The 16,816-nt window shown below is 58.6% G+C and overlaps 3 protein-coding genes across 3 annotated transcripts; all 3 read left to right on the top strand.

Annotated features, from left to right (window-relative positions):
* Window positions 1-852: 852 nt before the first annotated feature.
* On the top strand, window positions 853-3,452 carry LOC137672754 (protocadherin alpha-3-like). The gene has a single exon (XM_068417148.1). The coding sequence runs from the start codon at window positions 873-875 to the stop codon at window positions 3,450-3,452; it is 2,580 nt and encodes an 859-aa protein (XP_068273249.1). The 5' UTR covers window positions 853-872.
* Window positions 3,453-6,040: 2,588 nt separating this feature from the next.
* LOC137672753 (protocadherin alpha-3-like) lies at window positions 6,041-12,594 on the top strand. The gene is made up of 3 exons (XM_068417147.1): window positions 6,041-6,490; window positions 6,555-7,227; window positions 12,533-12,594. The coding sequence occupies exons 1-3, from the start codon at window positions 6,041-6,043 to the stop codon at window positions 12,592-12,594; spliced, it is 1,185 nt and encodes a 394-aa protein (XP_068273248.1).
* Window positions 12,595-13,101: 507 nt separating this feature from the next.
* Window positions 13,102-15,721, top strand: LOC137672752 (protocadherin alpha-2-like). The gene is given in 3 exon segments (XM_068417146.1): window positions 13,102-14,615; window positions 14,617-14,916; window positions 14,918-15,721. Coding segments are annotated over 3 exon segments (2,595 nt in total). The 5' UTR covers window positions 13,102-13,124.
* Window positions 15,722-16,816: the final 1,095 nt, after the last annotated feature.

Genomic DNA, 16,816 nt, shown 5'->3' with positions numbered 1-16,816 from the left:
AAAGAAAGAAGGAGGAAGAAGAAAGAAAAAAACGAGGAAGAAACTTAAGAAATGAAGCAAGTAATAAAGGAAGGAAGGTGACAAAGGAAAGAAAGAAAGGAAGAAACCATCCAGGAGATTACCAGGACACAGAGACTTTATCTCTGGGCGCTGAAGGGAGCTGGTCCCTAAGAGCCTCCGCCTTGGTTAGAGTACCGCGCTCTGGCGGTGATGGCCCCTAATTAGCGCTGATGGTCCCTAATTAGCGCTGCTGGCTCCGTGTTTGACAGTCTTCGCCGCGTCACCGGAGGTGAGTGGCGAGGTGCCAGCGTGGGTAAAGAAGAGAGAAGGATGAAAGAGAAGCGAAAGGAGTGTAAAGACTAAGGGCAGCAGGGCATGAATGAGAAGGAGAAGAAAGGGAAGGAAGGAAGGAAGGAAGAGAAGAAAACAGAGAGAGAAGAAGGAAGACAAGTAGCAAAAGAAGATAACAAAGTAGGAAAGACAAAGGAAGACAAGAATAAGAAAGAAGGGAAGGAAAGAGGAAAGAAACGAATGTATGAAAGCGAGCAGCAAGGAAGGAAAAAGAAATAAGGATGGCGAAAAAAGAAAAGAAGAAAAAGAAAACGGAGAAGGGCAGGAGAGAGGCGAGAGGAGATGAGCAGAACGGAGCCGGGGACGCGGGCAGTGGCGGGGAGCGTGCGAGGCGGCGGAGCAGCACACGGTGTCGCTGCAGGCTCAGAAACGGCGGCGGAGCGGCGAGGCGGCTCCGCCCCGGTGCGGCGGAGAGCCCGGCTGTGAGCGCGGGGGGGCGGCGCGGGGCGGGCAGGAGAGCCGGAGCGTGCGTGCGGGCGGCGGCGGGGAGCCGTGCGGGGCCCGGGCGGGCGGCGTGGGCCATGGGCGTGTGTTGGGGGCCCGTGGTGCGGGTGCTGGTGCTGCAGGCGGCGTGGGCGCTGGGCGGCGGGCAGGTGCGGTACTCGGTGGCGGAGGAAGGCAAGGCCGGCACGGTGGTGGGCCGTCTGGCGCACGACCTGGGCGTGGAGGCGGGCGAGGCGGAGGCGCGCGGGCTGCGGCTGGTGGCGCAGGGCCGGCGGGCGAGCGTGGAGGTGAGCGGGGCGAGCGGGGCGCTGGTGGTGAGCTCGCGGCTGGACCGGGAGGAGCTGTGCGGGAAGAGCGCGCCGTGCGCCCTGCGGCTGGAGGTGCTGCTGGAGCGGCCGCTGCGCGTCTTCCACGTGGAGCTGGAGGTCACCGACATCAACGACAACGCCCCGCTCTTCCCCGCCGCCCGCAAAAACCTCAGTATACCGGAGAACTCCCCTGCCGGGTCTCGGTTCCCGCTGGAGGGCGCGTCGGACGCAGATGTGGGAGCCAACGCGCAGCTCTCCTATACCCTCAGCCCCAGCGAGCACTTTACGCTGGATGTTAAATCCTCTGATGAAAATAGAAAATCTCTGTTCCTGGTGCTCACGAAAGCGCTGGACCGCGAGACGCTGCCTGTGCACCGGTTGGTGGTGACGGCGAGTGACGGGGGCCGGCCGTCGCTGACGGGCACGATGGAGCTGGTGATCTCGGTGCTGGATGCGAACGACAACGCGCCCCAGTTCAACCAGTCGGTGTATAAAGTGCAGCTGCCGGAGAGCGCTGCAGAGGGGACGCTGGTGGTGCGGGTGAACGCCACGGATCTGGACGAGGATCTTAATAAGGAGTTTTCTTACAGCATGATCAGTACGGTTCCTGCTGGTAACACAGATCTTTTCAACATTGATCCAAAGACGGGCGAGATCAGACTGACGGGCGCTCTGGACTTTGAAGAGGTCCGTCTACACGAGTTGCAAGTCGAAGCGAGAGACAAAGGGTGGCCCCCGCTGTCGGGTCACTGCAGCGTGGAGCTGGAGGTGTTGGACGTGAACGACAACGCGCCGGAGGTGTGGGTGACGTCGCTGTCGGTGCCGGTGGCGGAGGACGCGTCGGTGGGGACGGTGGTGGCGCTGCTGAGCGTGCGGGACCGGGACTCGGGGGCGAACGGGCGGGTGCGGTGCGCGCTGTGGCCGGCGGCGCCGTTCGGGCTGGTGGCGACGTTGTCGGGCTCGTACTCGCTGGTGCTGCTGGAGGCGCTGGACCGGGAGCGGGTGTCGGAGTACGAGGTGGAGGTGCGGGCGGAGGACGGCGGGGCGCCGGCGCTGCGCGGGAGGCTTGCGGTGCGCGTGCCGGTGTCGGACGTGAACGACAACGCGCCGGCGTTCGCGCAGGCCGTGTACACGGTGCTGGCGCGGGAGAACAACGCGGCGGGCGCGGAGCTGGCGCGGGTGTGGGCGCGGGACCCGGACGAGGCGGGCAACGGGCGCGTGAGGTACTCGGTGTGGGAGGGCGGCGCGGGGGGCGCGTGGGCGGTGGGGGGGTGGCGTTCGGGGGCGGCGTCGAGCTACGTGTCGGTGGACGCGGAGAGCGGGCGTGTGTGGGCGCTGCGTGCGCTGGACTACGAGGAGGTGCAGGTGGTGCAGTTCGAGGTGCGTGCGGTGGACGCGGGGGAGCCGCCGCTGTGCGGCAACGCGACGGTGCAGCTGTTCGTGGTGGACGAGAACGACAACGCGCCGGCGCTGCTGCCGGGCGCGGGCGGCGTGGGGGGTGGCGGGGCGTCGGAGTGGTCGGGTCCGGAGTCGGGTGCGTTGTGGGCGTGGGCGGCGTGGGGGACGCCGGCGGGGCAGGTGGTGGCGAAGATCCGCGCGGTGGACGCGGACTCGGGCTACAACGCGTGGCTGCGCTACGAGCTGTGGGAGCCGCGGGGCAAGGGCCCGTTCCGCGTGGGGCTGTACAGCGGCGAGGTGAGCACGGCGCGGGCGCTGGAGGAGGCGGACGGCCCGCGGCAGAGGCTGGTGATCGTGGTGCGGGACCACGGGGAGCCGTCGCGCTCGGCCACGGCCACGCTGAGCGTGTCGCTGGTGGAGGGCGCCGAGGCGGCGCTGGCGGCCGCGGGCTCGTCGTGGTCGGGGCCGGGGCTGCGGGCGGGGGAGGGCGGCGCGGGGGCGTCGTCGTGGACGAACGTGTGGCTGGTGGTGGCGATCTGCGCGGTGTCGAGCGTGTTCGTGGTGGCGGTGGTGCTGTACGGGGCGTGGCGGTGGGCGCCGCGGGCGGGCGTGCTGTCGGGGCCCGGGCCGGCGACGCTGGTGTGCGCCAGCGAAGTGGGGAGCTGGTCGTACTCGCAGCGCCAGAGCCGGAGCCTGTGCGTGGCGGACGGCGCGGGCAAGAGCGACCTGATGGTTTTCAGCCCCAACTTGCCGCCGCCGCCGCCCGGCCCCGCGGCGAAGGAGACGCAGCCGGAGCCGCCCGCTCTCCTGGACACGGTCAGTGGCCCTCCCTGTCTCGCCTCTCGCCCCATCCCCCGACACCCCTTCCCCTGCCCGCCCTTCTCGCCCTCACTTATCACCCGTCCCCTGGGCAGGCGCTGTTGGGAGCCGGGCTCCTCCCGCGGGGCGTGAGGGCGGTGGGTGCTCGGCGGGTGCTTAAGGATGTTACCGTGACCTTTGCATCTGCCTTGGCGTCCTTGCTGGAGCTGTTGGTGTGTGGGAAAACTAGATAAAGGTGTTACCGTACCCCGTAGCAGTTACCTCCTGCAGCTGAGGTTTGCTGTTGTGGGTGTGAGTTGTTCTCCCGCAGAATGCAATCCCTGCCGATGGCGATGAGAGGTGCCAGGACATGAGCTGTGTGGACGCTCTTGGTTGCTGGTGTGTGGCATTTCCAGCCGAGGCTGCTGAAGGGGTGCAAGACACGCAGGGTGTGGTGGTGACAGTCCCCCAGGCACTAGTTACTGCCTTGTTACCGTTGCTGGCTGCTGACTGTGCTGCTGTCAGCTGTGACTTATTATGGGAAACTCTGTCCTCCTCCTCTTTGATTCTCCTCTGTCAGAGATGTGATTCAAGGTGACAATTGGGACTTCAGGATTTTCTGTCCCCGTGGTGTAATTTCTCCATTTCTGTTGGCCCACTAGTGTCATTATGAAAGCAGGGAAGGCGTGGCAGCTTTCCCTATGTTCTTTTCTCAAGTTCCTTGTCACTGTAGTTCGTAGTATAAAGAGTTCAGGGAGAGGAGTGTGACCCAAGGTAGGTGTTAGAAAGGGGAATTTTCTTTTTCTTTTCCCACCCCCACCCAAACCATGATGTAGAGTGCTGTTCCTGGCTGGAGAAATGATGTGATATGATGTGTGCTGGCCTGCTTTGATAGTCTTTCAATATTACTGTCAGCAGCTTTATGGAAGCCCTGGAAAAACCCAAGTTGTCCTATACATTAGAGATCATCCATTACAGTGCTGTGCTTGTCAGCATTGGGGTTGTTCTCCCACAGAAGGAAATCAACGCCCGTTGCATTAGAGCTGTCCTGCCACCATCTCTACAAATAGCTGTGTAACATTTCAGATGTGTAACAGAGTTCCCACGTGTGTAACATTTCCATGTGAGAGCGCTGAAGCATTGCAAAACATGAAGGGTCAGTTCCAGAGAGTCTGCTGAACACAGTGGATATTATACTATCTGTCTATTTTTTTTATGGTGCTGTCATTGATGGGGAGGGTTGTGGACTTGTGTTCTGGGCTAGAGAAGCAGTGTGATGTAGCTGGCCTGTTATGATGTCCTTTCAATATTTGCATCAGCAGCCACGCCCTTACAAAAGCCCTGGAAGCTTTCTTTTGATCAAAACAAATGCAACAAACAAACAACAAAACCAAACAAAAATGCCCCTGACAACAAAATCCCAAACCCGAATTCCTCTACAGAGTCGATATCATCCATTACATTGGGGGTGCTTGTAAGCGTTTGAGTTGTTCTAACACAACATGAAATCAATGCCGTTGCCATTTAGAGCTGGTCTGACATCGCCTTTGGAAACATTGACTCTGCTGGACACGGTCTATATGAGACCATCTGTATGGTTCTTCTGTGGTGCTGTCATTGATGGGGAGGGTCTGCAAAAGCTGGAGTGAGCCCTTAGAAAAGTGTGGCATGTCACAGAGGTGAGTTTGGTAGTGGCACTGTGTGGGGCCTGACCATGTCATTATGTGAAGGGTGACCTTGAAGAGTGGGGAGACTTGTCTGCAGGAACTGAAAATCCTTGGGAAGACCATGGGCCATGTCATAAGAAGACAAGAATGGGAGATGATGTGCTTGTCTTGAGAACGCACGTCCTAGAGTGGGGAATGATGGATGCCTAGAGGAAAGCATGAGGCAGGATGGGCAGAGACTCTTCCTGCCGAGGAACCTTTCCGAGGCTCCAAGGGTCTGGAGTTGGAGGTCTTCGCGATGTTGAGATAGAACATGGTATTAAAGCTCCCACAATGTCTTTTGTGGATATGACTATGGCACCAGACAAAGTCCCTTGTGCTGCTGCCTGCCTGACGTAAGCAATGTGTGGATAAGAGGGGGTGACATGCAGAGTACTGAATACTGTCTGATGGACCTTTTCCCTCGTTTTGGGAAAGATGTTGTGGGAGGGTAGTGCTTCAACCTGCTGTCCTTGCGTGGTGGTGGGCATCTGTAGCATCTTCCTCAGCCATTGGTGTTGCCGTGATGGATCCTTGTGCCTCCTCAGGCAGGATTGATAAGGGCACATGAGGAGACGGGTATAATCTTTGTGCTCGTGACTTCCCTACATGTGCACTTGCACAGGTGGCCTCGGTAGAGATCCTCTGTCCTATTACACACGGCTCATTCTGATACACGCACGTACACGCCAAGCCCTACACAGCAGCCCAGCTCTGGTTTTCTATGGCACAAATTTTCCCACATAGTTGATACTGTGAGTGTGCTCATGCTTTAGCATATGGTGTGGTCCTCTTGAAGAATAAAATCCATGTGGACTGGGATCTGAACTGTCAGCTCTAATCACAGAATCTTAATGAACTCTAAAGTGCAGCTGTGTAGAGTTTCCACCTGAAACTGCTGAAAAGGTACAGTGTATTTAGGGTGAAGTTGAGGCATCTGGGAAGCATCTGCCAGATAGAGAGTGGCTTTGCATCCATCTGTACGTTCTTTGTGCCAATCACGAGGGAAGGTTAGGATGTGCAAAGGCCTGGGTCATGCTCCCGCACCTGCGCGGGAGGCTTGCGGTGCGCGTGCCGGTGTCGGACGTGAACGACAACGCGCCGGCGTTCGCGCAGGCCGTGTACACGGTGCTGGCGCGGGAGAACAACGCGGCGGGCGCGGAGCTGGCGCGGGTGTGGGCGCAGGACCCGGACGAGGCGGGCAACGGGCGCGTGAGGTACTCGGTGTGGGAGGGCGGCGCGGGGGGCGCGTGGGCGGTGGGGGGGTGGCGTTCGGGGGCGGCGTCGAGCTACGTGTCGGTGGACGCGGAGAGCGGGCGTGTGTGGGCGCTGCGTGCGCTGGACTACGAGGAGGTGCAGGTGGTGCAGTTCGAGGTGCGTGCGGTGGACGCGGGGGAGCCGCCGCTGTGCGGCAACGCGACGGTGCAGCTGTTCGTGGTGGACGAGAACGACAACGCGCCGGTGCTGCTGCCGGGCGCGGGCGGCGTGGGGGGTGGCGGGGCGTCGGGGTGGTCGGGTCCGGAGTCGGGGGCGTTGTGGGCGTGGGCAGCGTGGGGGGGCGCCGGCGGGGCAGGTGGTGGCGAAGATCCGCGCGGTGGACGCGGACTCGGGCTACAACGCGTGGCTGCGCTACGAGCTGTGGGAGCCGCGGGGCAAGGGCCCGTTCCGCGTGGGGCTGTACAGCGGCGAGGTGAGCACGGCGCGGGCGCTGGAGGAGGCGGACGGCCCGCGGCAGAGGCTGGTGATCGTGGTGCGGGACCACGGGGAGCCGTCGCGCTCGGCCACGGCCACGCTGAGCGTGTCGCTGGTGGAGGGCGCCGAGGCGGCGCTGGCGGCCGCGGGCTCGTCGGGGCCGGGGCTGCGGCCGGCGGCGGCGGGCGCGGAGGGCGGCGCGGGGGCTTTGTCGTCGTCGTGGACGAACGTGTGGCTGGTGGTGGCGATCTGCGCGGTGTCGAGCGTGTTCGTGGTGGCGGTGGTGCTGTACGGGGCGTGGCGGTGGGCGCCGCGGGCGGGCGTGCTGTCGGGGCCCGGGCCGGCGACGCTGGTGTGCGCCAGCGAAGTGGGGAGCTGGTCGTACTCGCAGCGCCAGAGCCGGAGCCTGTGCGTGGCGGACGGCGCGGGCAAGAGCGACCTGATGGTTTTCAGCCCCAACTTGCCGCCGCCGCCGCCCGGCCCCCGCGGCGAAGGAGACGCAGCCGGAGCCGCCCGCTCTCCTGGACACGGTCAGTGGCCCTCCCTCTCTCGCCTCTCGCCCCTTCCCCCTTCTCGCCCTCACTTATCACCCGCCCCCTGGGCAGGCGCTGTTTGGAGCCGGGCTCCTCCCGCGGGGCGTGAGGGCGGTGGGTGCTTGGCAAGTTCTTAAGGATGTTACCGGGACCTTTGCATCTGCCTTGGCGACCTTGCCGGAGCCCCGGGCTGTTTGTGTGGGGGAAGACTAACTAAAGGTGTTGCTGCGCCCCGCAGCAGTTAGGGTCCGCAGCTGAGGTTTGCTGTTGTGGGTGTGAGTTGTTCTCCCGCAGAATGCAATCCCTGCCGATGGCGATGAGAGGTGCCAGGACATGAGCTGTGTGGACGCTCTTGGTTGCTGGTGTGTGGCATTTCCACCCGAGCTTGCTGAAGGGGTGCAAGACAGGCAGGCTGTGGTGGTGACAGTCCCCCAGGCACTATTTACTGCTGTTTATTTTGCTGACTGCTGATTGTGCTGGTATCAGATGTGTTTTCTTGACAAAACTCTGTCCTCCTTCTCTTTCATTCACCTTTGCAAGGTGACAGTTGGGACTCCAGGGATTTCTCTCCACGTGCTGTAATTTCTCCATTTTTATTGGCCTACAGGAGTCAGTATGAAAGTAGTGAGGGCGTGGCAGACTTTTCCTATGTTTTTTCCCAAGTATGTTTTAACCATAGTTGGTAGTCTAAAGTGTCCAGGCAGAAGAGTGTTACCCAAGACAGGTGTTAGAAACAGGAGTTTTGTTTTATTGTCTTGTTTCCACCTTACCCCAGGTTTTGGTCTCTTGTTCCTGTCCAGAGCAGTGGCATGATGCATTCTGGCCTGTTTTGATGTTTTCTAATATTTGCATGAGCAGCCACACACTTACAGAAGCCCTGGAAATCTTTTTGGAAAAGCAGAAAACAAGCAAAACCAAACCAAACAAAAACTGCCCACCAAAACAAAACCCAAGGCAGATTCTCCTATACAGTCGATATTCTCCATTGCAGTGGGGTGCTCATCAGCAGTTGGGTTGTTCTCTCTCAGCATGAAATCAATGCTATTGCCATTTAGAGCTCTCCCAACATCACCTTTAGAAAGAGCATCACTCCTAGGTCTGCTACGTTTCCTTCTGAGAGAGGTGAAGCATTGCAGAACCTGAAGGGTCAGCTGCAGAGACTCTGCTGGACACCGTGTATGTGATCCCGTCTGTATGGTTTTTATGGTGCTGTCATTGCTGGGAAGGGTCTGCAAAAGCTGGAGTGAGCCCTGAGGTGGGAAAGGAAACTATGGTATGTTTATGAAGGTGAATGTGGCAGTGACACTGAGTAGGGCTTGGGTATCTGCTGATGTGAAAGGTGACCTTGAGCAGTGGAGGACTTGTCTGAGGGAACTGGAAATCCTTGGGAACACCATGGCCCATGTTGTAAGAAGATAAGAATGGGAGGTGATGTGCTTGTCTTGAGAATGCATGTCCTAGAGTGGGGAATGGAGGATGCGTAGAGGAAAGCAAGAGGCAGGATGGGCACGGAATGTTCTTGTCCAGGATCCTTTCCCAGGCTCCAAGGGTCTGGAGTTGGAGGCCTTCTGGATCTTGAGATAGCGTGTGGTACAGAAATGCCCACAATGTCCTTTGAGGTTATGAATATCTCCCACCAGAGTCAATCCCTTATGCTGCTGCCTGCCTGCAGTAGGCAATGTGTTGGTAAGAGGGGGTGAGATGCAGACCGCTGAGTATTTTCTGATGAACTTTTTCACTGCTGTATTGGAAAAGGTGGTGTGGGAGGGTAGTGCTTCAATCTGCTGTCCTTGTGCAGTGGTGGGCACCTACAGGAGGTTCCACAGCAGTTGGTGTTGCCATGATGGCAGCCTCATCAGCAGGATTTGTAAGGACACGTGAGGAGGTGGGTGTAATCTTTTTACACTTCACTTCCCCTACTTTGAACTTGCACAGGTGGCTGCAGTAGACATGGTGTGCTGTCATGTTGTCATTAACTCATTCAGATATGTGCACGTACACGCCAGACCCTGCACAGCAGCACAGCTCTGTTTTTTTATTATAGAAATTCTCTTACCCCGTTGCCATCGTGAGACTGCTTGCACTTCAGCATTTGGTGTGGTTTTAAATAAAGTCCATGTGGAGTGGGATCAGAGCTGTGACAGCTCTAGTCACAGAATCTTTAAGAACACTGATGTGCAGATCTGTGGTGTTTCCATCTGAGATTGCTGAAAAGGCAAAAACATTCATGGTGAAGTTCAGGCATCTGGGAAGAGCCTGCCAGACAGTGAGTGGCTGTGCATCCGTCCGTATGTTCTTTGTGCCAATCACGAGGGAAGGTTAGGATGTGCAAAGGCCTGGGTCATGCTCAGAGTGGGTTAAAGAGCTGGGGCATGTTCTTGTCATGGAGCAATGACTGGGTGTTGTGGCAGTGGTGCTCCTAGTGTTGTGGAGCAGGCCTGGGCCTTTGTCACTGGGATGGTGACTTCGAGTGGGGAAGAGTGTTGCCTGATGCAGATGGAGGTGCTGGGTAGAACATGGCCTGTGTCATTGGGGAAGGACTGGAGAATGTCTGTTTAGCTGTGGAGGTGCCATTTGCCAGGGCGTGAGATGCCAGTAGAAAACCCTGAGAAGAGGCCTGATGCAGAGCTGCCTGCTCCGGGTCCTCTCAGCACCTCCAGAAGTTCTGCACATCCTCGCACCCTTTTGTCCTCCATGGTGTTCCTGTGTGATGTGAAGACATCTGCCATAGGCTCATTTAATAATTTGCTCCTTAACGTGATATGTTGTTGGTCAAACAGAAGGCTTTTGAAATTTGGGTCACTTTGGCTGCCTTCTCTGAAGCTCTCCTCGGTCATCTCTTTGCTCATCACTCTCTTGCTGCTGGGGAGGGGAAGGACTCGTCTCCATATTCAGGATGTTGGCAAACCTGGTGTTTCAATGCAGTGGAATTGAATTCTTTAGTTTTCTTCTCTCAGAAAATATTCTCACCCTTTTGGTTTTTCATCTATCACATTGGCAATGTGTTGGTAACAGTGGATGAGATGCAGACAGAAGACTTTCCACAGCTGCCTGGTTGGAGAGCTTTGGGTCATTTTCCATCAGTGTGGGGGATGGCTTTTCCACTCCCCTGAGCTGAGGTTGACGTTGAGAGAATGTCCTTAGCTTTCAGGTCTCCCTCCTGCTTCCCCTCTGATAGAAGTGCGTAAGGGAGCACTACCCACTGTCCAGCGTTTTTGAAGCTTTTGCAGAATATGAGTAATTTTTTTCTGTTCAGATTGCTCAGAGATCTCTGATAATGTTAAGGGATAATGTCCTTTAAAACCAATTTTCCTGTCCTGAAAATGTTTCTTATTCTGAAGAAGCAGCGAGTGATGCTACAGGTAAGTCAATGATACCTAAAGAAGGTGTGTATGAGAGACAGATGTTCTTTTGTTCCTGTTCGTGGTATTTTCATAGTGGGTCGACCCAATGTTGCCTGATCGGAAGGCCTGTAGGTTTGGAGCAGCAACGAGCCACTGTGTGCTATTGTTCCTTTCCTGCTGCTTCCAGGCACAGCATGAGTGGGTGGCAGCAAGCATGGATGGAGGAGGGACCCCAATGCGTTTTGCAGAGTGGATATGTTGGGTGTTGAGGGGATGTTCTCAGTGAAAATGCCGTGGTGTTACCTTCATGGGTTTTGTTTGGCTGTGTGATGCGTGGGTCATGTTGATGAAGGAGAGAGATTTCCTGGGCACCGAGGTTCTTGCTGTGTTGTTTGGCAGTGCGTGGCTGCCGGAAAGAGAAAGCACGAGCTTGTCATTCAGTGTGGAGGTGGAAAATGAGGCCAGAAGAACAGCCCTTCATCGAGCCCCATGCTTCTTCAGCCTCTTTGGAGGATAGTCGTGCAGGGCTGTGATGGGTTTCAGCTGTCGAATGAAAGACTCTCTCGCGTTGGTTGGAGTCATTGGAGCCTGTTTGCAGAGATGTCGAAGTACCTGGAGCCTGGGCTTGTTTTTCGAAGGGTAGAGGATTCTGTTCTGCTGTAGCAGAGGTCTTATTTGCCCTGTGATTGCCTTGGTGTATTATTTGCTGGGTCCTTGCGAGGACTGTGGGCTGAACAGTGCGGTCTTCTTATAGATTGGAAGGGGAGGTGCAGGGGCAGTGTTTTTGTCTTGCCTAGACCGGAGGAAAGCAGGAAGGTTGTTCTAAATCCGGAGGAATGGAAGGCAGAAAGGAGGGGAATGAGAACTCCTGCCAAAGGGCATTTCCATGCATCAGGGTAAGTGCGGTGTAGTCGTGTGGAAACTATTTTGGTAAAGGGGAAAGAAACAGAAGAGACAAGGATGGAAGCAGAAGAGAACAGAAGGCAAGATTAGGGTAGGACAGAGCAGGAAAAAAAAGGAAGAGAAAGGAAAGGAGGAGGAAAGAAAAAAAGAGAAAAGGAAGAGAAAGGAAGAGAGGCCCAACGGGAAAGGAAGAAGGAAAAGAACAAGAAAGGAAGCAGGAAAGGAAGGAATATTTGCAAGGAAAAATGATGCAAGGGAGAAAGAAAGGAGGAAGAGGAACGAAGGGAGGGAGGAAGGAAGGGAAGAACAAACGAACGAATGAACGACAGAGGAGATTATCAGCATGCACCGACATTATCTCTGCGTGGTTAGTGGTTAATGGAGTTGAGGAGCTCGGCATCCTTGGTGCTCTGTGACGCTTGGTGAAAAGTGGTGAGGAAGAGGAATGAGAGCTCTTGCCTGAGGGCATGTCCGTGCTCCATGGCGGGTGTGATGTGGTCATGCAGAAAACATGTTGGTGAAGGGAAGGAGAAAAGGGGAGAGCAGGAGAGGGATAAGAAGAGAAGGAGTAAGAGGATACCGAAGATAAGGAAGGAGGGAACAACAGGGAGAAAGAAAAGCAAACAAGTTCGAAGCAAGCAACAGAGGGGAAGAAGATAAAGGAAGAAACGATAAACAAGTTTTCTAGCATGGACCAACGCTATCACTGTACGCAGAAAGGTGGTGAGGGAGAGAAATAAAGAAGGAAAGAAAGAAGGAGGAAGAAGAAAGAAAAAAACGAGGAAGAAACTTAAGAAATGAAGCAAGTAATAAAGGAAGGGAGGTGACAAAGGAAAGAAAGAAAGGAAGAAATCATACAGGAGATTACCAGGACACAGAGACTTTATCCCTGGACGCTGAAGGGAGCTGGTCTCTAAGAGCCTCCGCCTTGGTTAGAGTACCGCGCTCCGGCGGTGATGGTCCCTCATTAGCGCTGGTGGTCCCTCATTAGCGCTGGTGGTCCCTCATTAGCGCTGATGGTCCCTAATTAGCGCTGATGGCTCCGTGTTTGACAGTCTTCGCCGCGTCACCGGAGGTGAGTGGCGAGGTGCCAGCGTGGGTAAAGAAGAGAGAATGATGGAAAGAGAAGCGAAAGGAGTGTAAAGGGCGGCAGGGCATGAATGAAGAGGAGAAGGAAGAAAGAGAAGAAAGCAGAGAGAGAAGAAGGAAGACAAGTAGAAAAAGAAAGATAACAAAGTAGGAAAGACAAAGGAAGACAGAATAAGAAAGAAGGGAAGGAAGGAGGAAAGAAACGAATGTCTGAAAGCGAGCAGCAAGAAAGCAAGGAAAAAGAAATAAGGATGGCGAAAAAAGAAGAAAAGAAAAAGAAGAAAGAGGAGAAGGGCAGGAAGAGAGGCGAGAGGAGACGAGCAGGACGGGGCCGGGGACGCGGGCGGTGTCGGGGAGCGTGCGAGGCGGCGGAGCAGCACACGGTGTCGCTGCAGGCTCAGAAACGGCGGCGGAGCGGCGAGGCGGCTCCGCCCCGGTGCGGCGGAGAACCCGGCTGTGAGCGCGGGGGGGCGGCGCGGGGCGGGCAGGAGAGCCGGGGCGTGCGGGCGGGCGGCGGCGGCGGGGAGCCGTGCGGGGCCCGGGCGGGCGGCGTGGGCCATGGGCGTGTGTTGGGGGCCCGTGGTGCGGGTGCTGGTGCTGCAGGCGGCGTGGGCGCTGGGCGGCGGGCAGGTGCGGTACTCGGTGGCGGAGGAAGGCAAGGCCGGCACGGTGGTGGGCCGTGTGGCGCACGACCTGGGCCTGGAGGCGGGCGAGGCGGAGGCGCGTGGTCTGCGGCTGGTGGCGCAGGGCCGACGGGCGAGCGTGGAGGTGAGCGGGGCGAGCGGGGCGCTGGTGGTGAGCTCGCGGCTGGACCGGGAGGAGCTGTGCGGGAAGAGCGCGCCGTGCGCCCTGCGGCTGGAGGTGCTGCTGGAGCGGCCGCTGCGCGTCTTCCACGTGGAGCTGGAGGTCACCGACATCAACGACAACGCCCCGCTCTTCCCCGCCGCCCGCAAAAACCTCAGCATCGCGGAACTGTCGCTGCCGGGGTCTCGGTTCCCGCTGGAGGGCGCGTCGGACGCAGATGTGGGAGCCAACGCGCAGCTCTCCTATACCCTCAGCCCCAGCGAGCACTTCTCTCTGGATTTACAAAAATCGAATGATCGGAATATTGTACCCGATCTTGTTTTAACGAAATCTCTTGACCGCGAGACGCTGCCTGTGCACCGGTTGGTGGTGACGGCGAGTGACGGGGGCCGGCCGTCGCTGACGGGCACGATGGAGCTGGTAATCTCGGTGCTGGACGTGAACGACAACGCGCCCCAGTTCAACCAGTCGGTGTATAAAGTGCAGCTGCCGGAGAACGCTGCAGAGGGGACGCTGGTGGTGCGGGTGAACGCCACAGATCCGGACGAGGGACTTAGCAGTGAGGTAACCTACACGGCGACCAACTTCATTCCCCTCAGTGGAAGAGATGTGATTAGCGTGAATCCGAAGACGGGCGAGATCCGTCTCACGGGCGCCCTGGACTTTGAAGAAGTCACTGTATTTGATTTTCGTATTGAAGCGAGAGATAAGGGTACGCCTTCGCTGTCGGGTCACTGTAGCGTGGAGCTGGAGGTGTTGGACGTGAACGACAACGCGCCGGAGGTGTGGGTGACGTCGCTGTCGGTGCCGGTGGCGGAGGACGCGTCGGTGGGGACGGTGGTGGCGCTGCTGAGCGTGCGGGACCGGGACTCGGGGGCGAACGGGCGGGTGCGGTGCGCGCTGTGGCCGGCGGCGCCGTTCGGGCTGGTGGCGACGTTGTCGGGCTCGTACTCGCTGGTGCTGCGGGAGGCGCTGGACCGGGAGCGGGTGTCGGAGTACGAGGTGGAGGTGCGGGCGGAGGACGGCGGGGCACCGGCGCTGCGCGGGAGGCTTGCGGTGCGCGTGCCGGTGTCGGACGTGAACGACAACGCGCCGGCGTTCGCGCAGGCCGTGTACACGGTGCTGGCGCGGGAGAACAACGCGGCGGGCGCGGAGCTGGCGCGGGTGTGGGCGCGGGACCCGGACGAGGCGGGCAACGGGCGCGTGAGGTACTCGGTGTGGGAGGGTGGCGCGGGGGGGCGCGTGGGCGGTGGGGGGGTGGCGTTCGGGGGCGGCGTCGAGCTACGTGTCGGTGGACGCGGAGAGCGGGCGTGTGTGGGCGCTGCGTGCGCTGGACTACGAGGAGGTGCAGGTGGTGCAGTTCGAGGTGCGTGCGGTGGACGCGGGGGAGCCGCCGCTGTGCGGCAACGCGACGGTGCAGCTGTTCGTGGTGGACGAGAACGACAACGCGCCGGCGCTGCTGCCGGGCGCGGGCGGCGTGGGGGGTGGCGGGGCGTCGGAGTGGTCGGGTCCGGAGTCGGGTGCGTTGTGGGCGTGGGCGGCGTGGGGGGACGCCGGCGGGGCAGGTGGTGGCGAAGATCCGCGCGGTGGACGCGGACTCGGGCTACAACGCGTGGCTGCGCTACGAGCTGTGGGAGCCGCGGGGCAAGGGCCCGTTCCGCGTGGGGCTGTACAGCGGCGAGGTGAGCACGGCGCGGGCGCTGGAGGAGGCGGACGGCCCGCGGCAGCGGCTGGTGATCGTGGTGCGGGACCACGGGGAGCCGTCGCGCTCGGCCACGGCCACGCTGAGCGTGTCGCTGGTGGAGGGCGCCGAGGCGGCGCTGGCGGCCGCGGGCTCGTCGTGGTCGGGGCCGGGTCTGCGGGCGGCGGCGGGCGCGGAGGGCGGCGCGTTGGGTTCGTCGTCGTGGTGGACGAACGTGTGGCTGGTGGTGGCGATCTGCGCGGTGTCGAGCGTGTTCGTGGTGGCGGTGGTGCTGTACGGGGCGTGGCGGTGGGCGCCGCGGGCGGGCGTGCTGTCGGGGCCCGGGCCGGCGACGCTGGTGTGCGCCAGCGAAGTGGGGAGCTGGTCGTACTCGCAGCGCCAGAGCCGGAGCCTGTGCGTGGCGGACGGCGCGGGCAAGAGCGACCTGATGGTTTTCAGCCCCAACTTGCCGCCGCCGCCGCCCGGCCCCGCGGCGAAGGAGACGCAGCCGGAGCCGCCCGCTCTCCTGGACACGGTCAGTGGCCCTCCCTGTCTCGCCTCTCGCCCCATCCCCCGACACCCCTTCCCCTGCCCGCCCTTCTCGCCCTCACTTATCACCCGTCCCCTGGGCAGGCGCTGTTGGGAGCCGGGCTCCTCCCGCGGGGCGTGAGGGCGGTGGGTGCTCGGCGGGTGCTTAAGGATGTTACCGGGACCTTTGCATCTGCCTTGGCGTCCTTGCTGGAGCTGTTGGTGTGTGGGAAAACTAGATAAAGGTGTTACCGTACCCCGTAGCAGTTACCTCCTGCAGCTGAGGTTTGCTGTTGTGGGTGTGCGTTGTTCTCCCGCAGAATGCAATCCCTGCCGATGGCGATGAGAGGTGCCAGGACATGAGCTGTGTGGACGCTCTTGGTTGCTGGTGTGTGGCATTTCCAGCCGAGGCTGCTGAAGGGGTGCAAGACACGCAGGGTGTGGTGGTGACAGTCCCCCAGGCACTAGTTACTGCCTTGTTACCGTTGCTGGCTGCTGACTGTGCTGCTGTCAGCTGTGACTTATTATGGGAAACTCTGTCCTCCTCCTCTTTGATTCTCCTCTGTCAGAGATGTGATTCAAGGTGACAATTGGGACTTCAGGATTTTCTGTCCCCGTGGTGTAATTTCTCCATTTCTGTTGGCCCACTAGTGTCATTATGAAAGCAGGGAAGGCGTGGCAGCTTTCCCTATGTTCTTTTCTCAAGTTCCTTGTCACTGTAGTTCGTAGTATAAAGAGTTCAGGGAGAGGAGTGTGACCCAAGGTAGGTGTTAGAAAGGGGAATTTTCTTTTTCTTTTCCCACCCCCACGCAAACCATGATGTAGAGTGCTGTTCCTGGCTGGAGAAATGATGTGATATGATGTGTGCTGGCCTGCTTTGATAGTCTTTCAATATTACTGTCAGCAGCTTTATGGAAGCCCAGGAAAAACCCAAGTTGTCCTATACATTAGAGATCATCCATTACAGTGCTGTGCTTGTCAGCATTGGGGTTGTTCTCCCACAGAAGGAAATCAACGCCCGTTGCATTAGAGCTGTCCTGCCACCATCTCTACAAATAGCTGTGTAACATTTCAGATGTGTAACAGAGTTCCCACGTGTGTAACATTTCCATGTGAGAGCGAGGAAGCATTGCAAAACATGAAGGGTCAGTTCCACAGAGTCTGCTGAACACAGTGGATATTATACTATCTGTCTATTTTTTTATGGTGCTGTCATTGATGGGGAGGGTTGTGGACT

This window comes from Nyctibius grandis, chromosome 22, assembly GCF_013368605.1.
Source record: "Nyctibius grandis isolate bNycGra1 chromosome 22, bNycGra1.pri, whole genome shotgun sequence".
Classification (NCBI taxonomy): domain Eukaryota; kingdom Metazoa; phylum Chordata; class Aves; order Nyctibiiformes; family Nyctibiidae; genus Nyctibius; species Nyctibius grandis.
The sequence above is the reverse complement of the archived record's forward strand: the minus strand, read 5'-3'. Positions and strand labels throughout refer to the sequence as shown.

Bases quoted from the DNA above. Each gene is read 5' to 3' on its own strand.
- LOC137672754 (XM_068417148.1), top strand. From the start codon at position 873: ATGGGCGTGTGTTGGGGGCCCGTGGTGCGGGTGCTGGTGCTGCAGGCG.
- LOC137672753 (XM_068417147.1), top strand. From the start codon at position 6,041: ATGCTCCCGCACCTGCGCGGGAGGCTTGCGGTGCGCGTGCCGGTGTCG. The intron at 6,491-6,554 runs GTGGGGGGTGGC...GGGCGTGGGCAG, and splicing joins TGCTGCCGGGCGCGGGCGGC to CGTGGGGGGGCGCCGGCGGG. The intron at 7,228-12,532 runs GTCAGTGGCCCT...CGTGTTTGACAG, and splicing joins CGCCCGCTCTCCTGGACACG to TCTTCGCCGCGTCACCGGAG.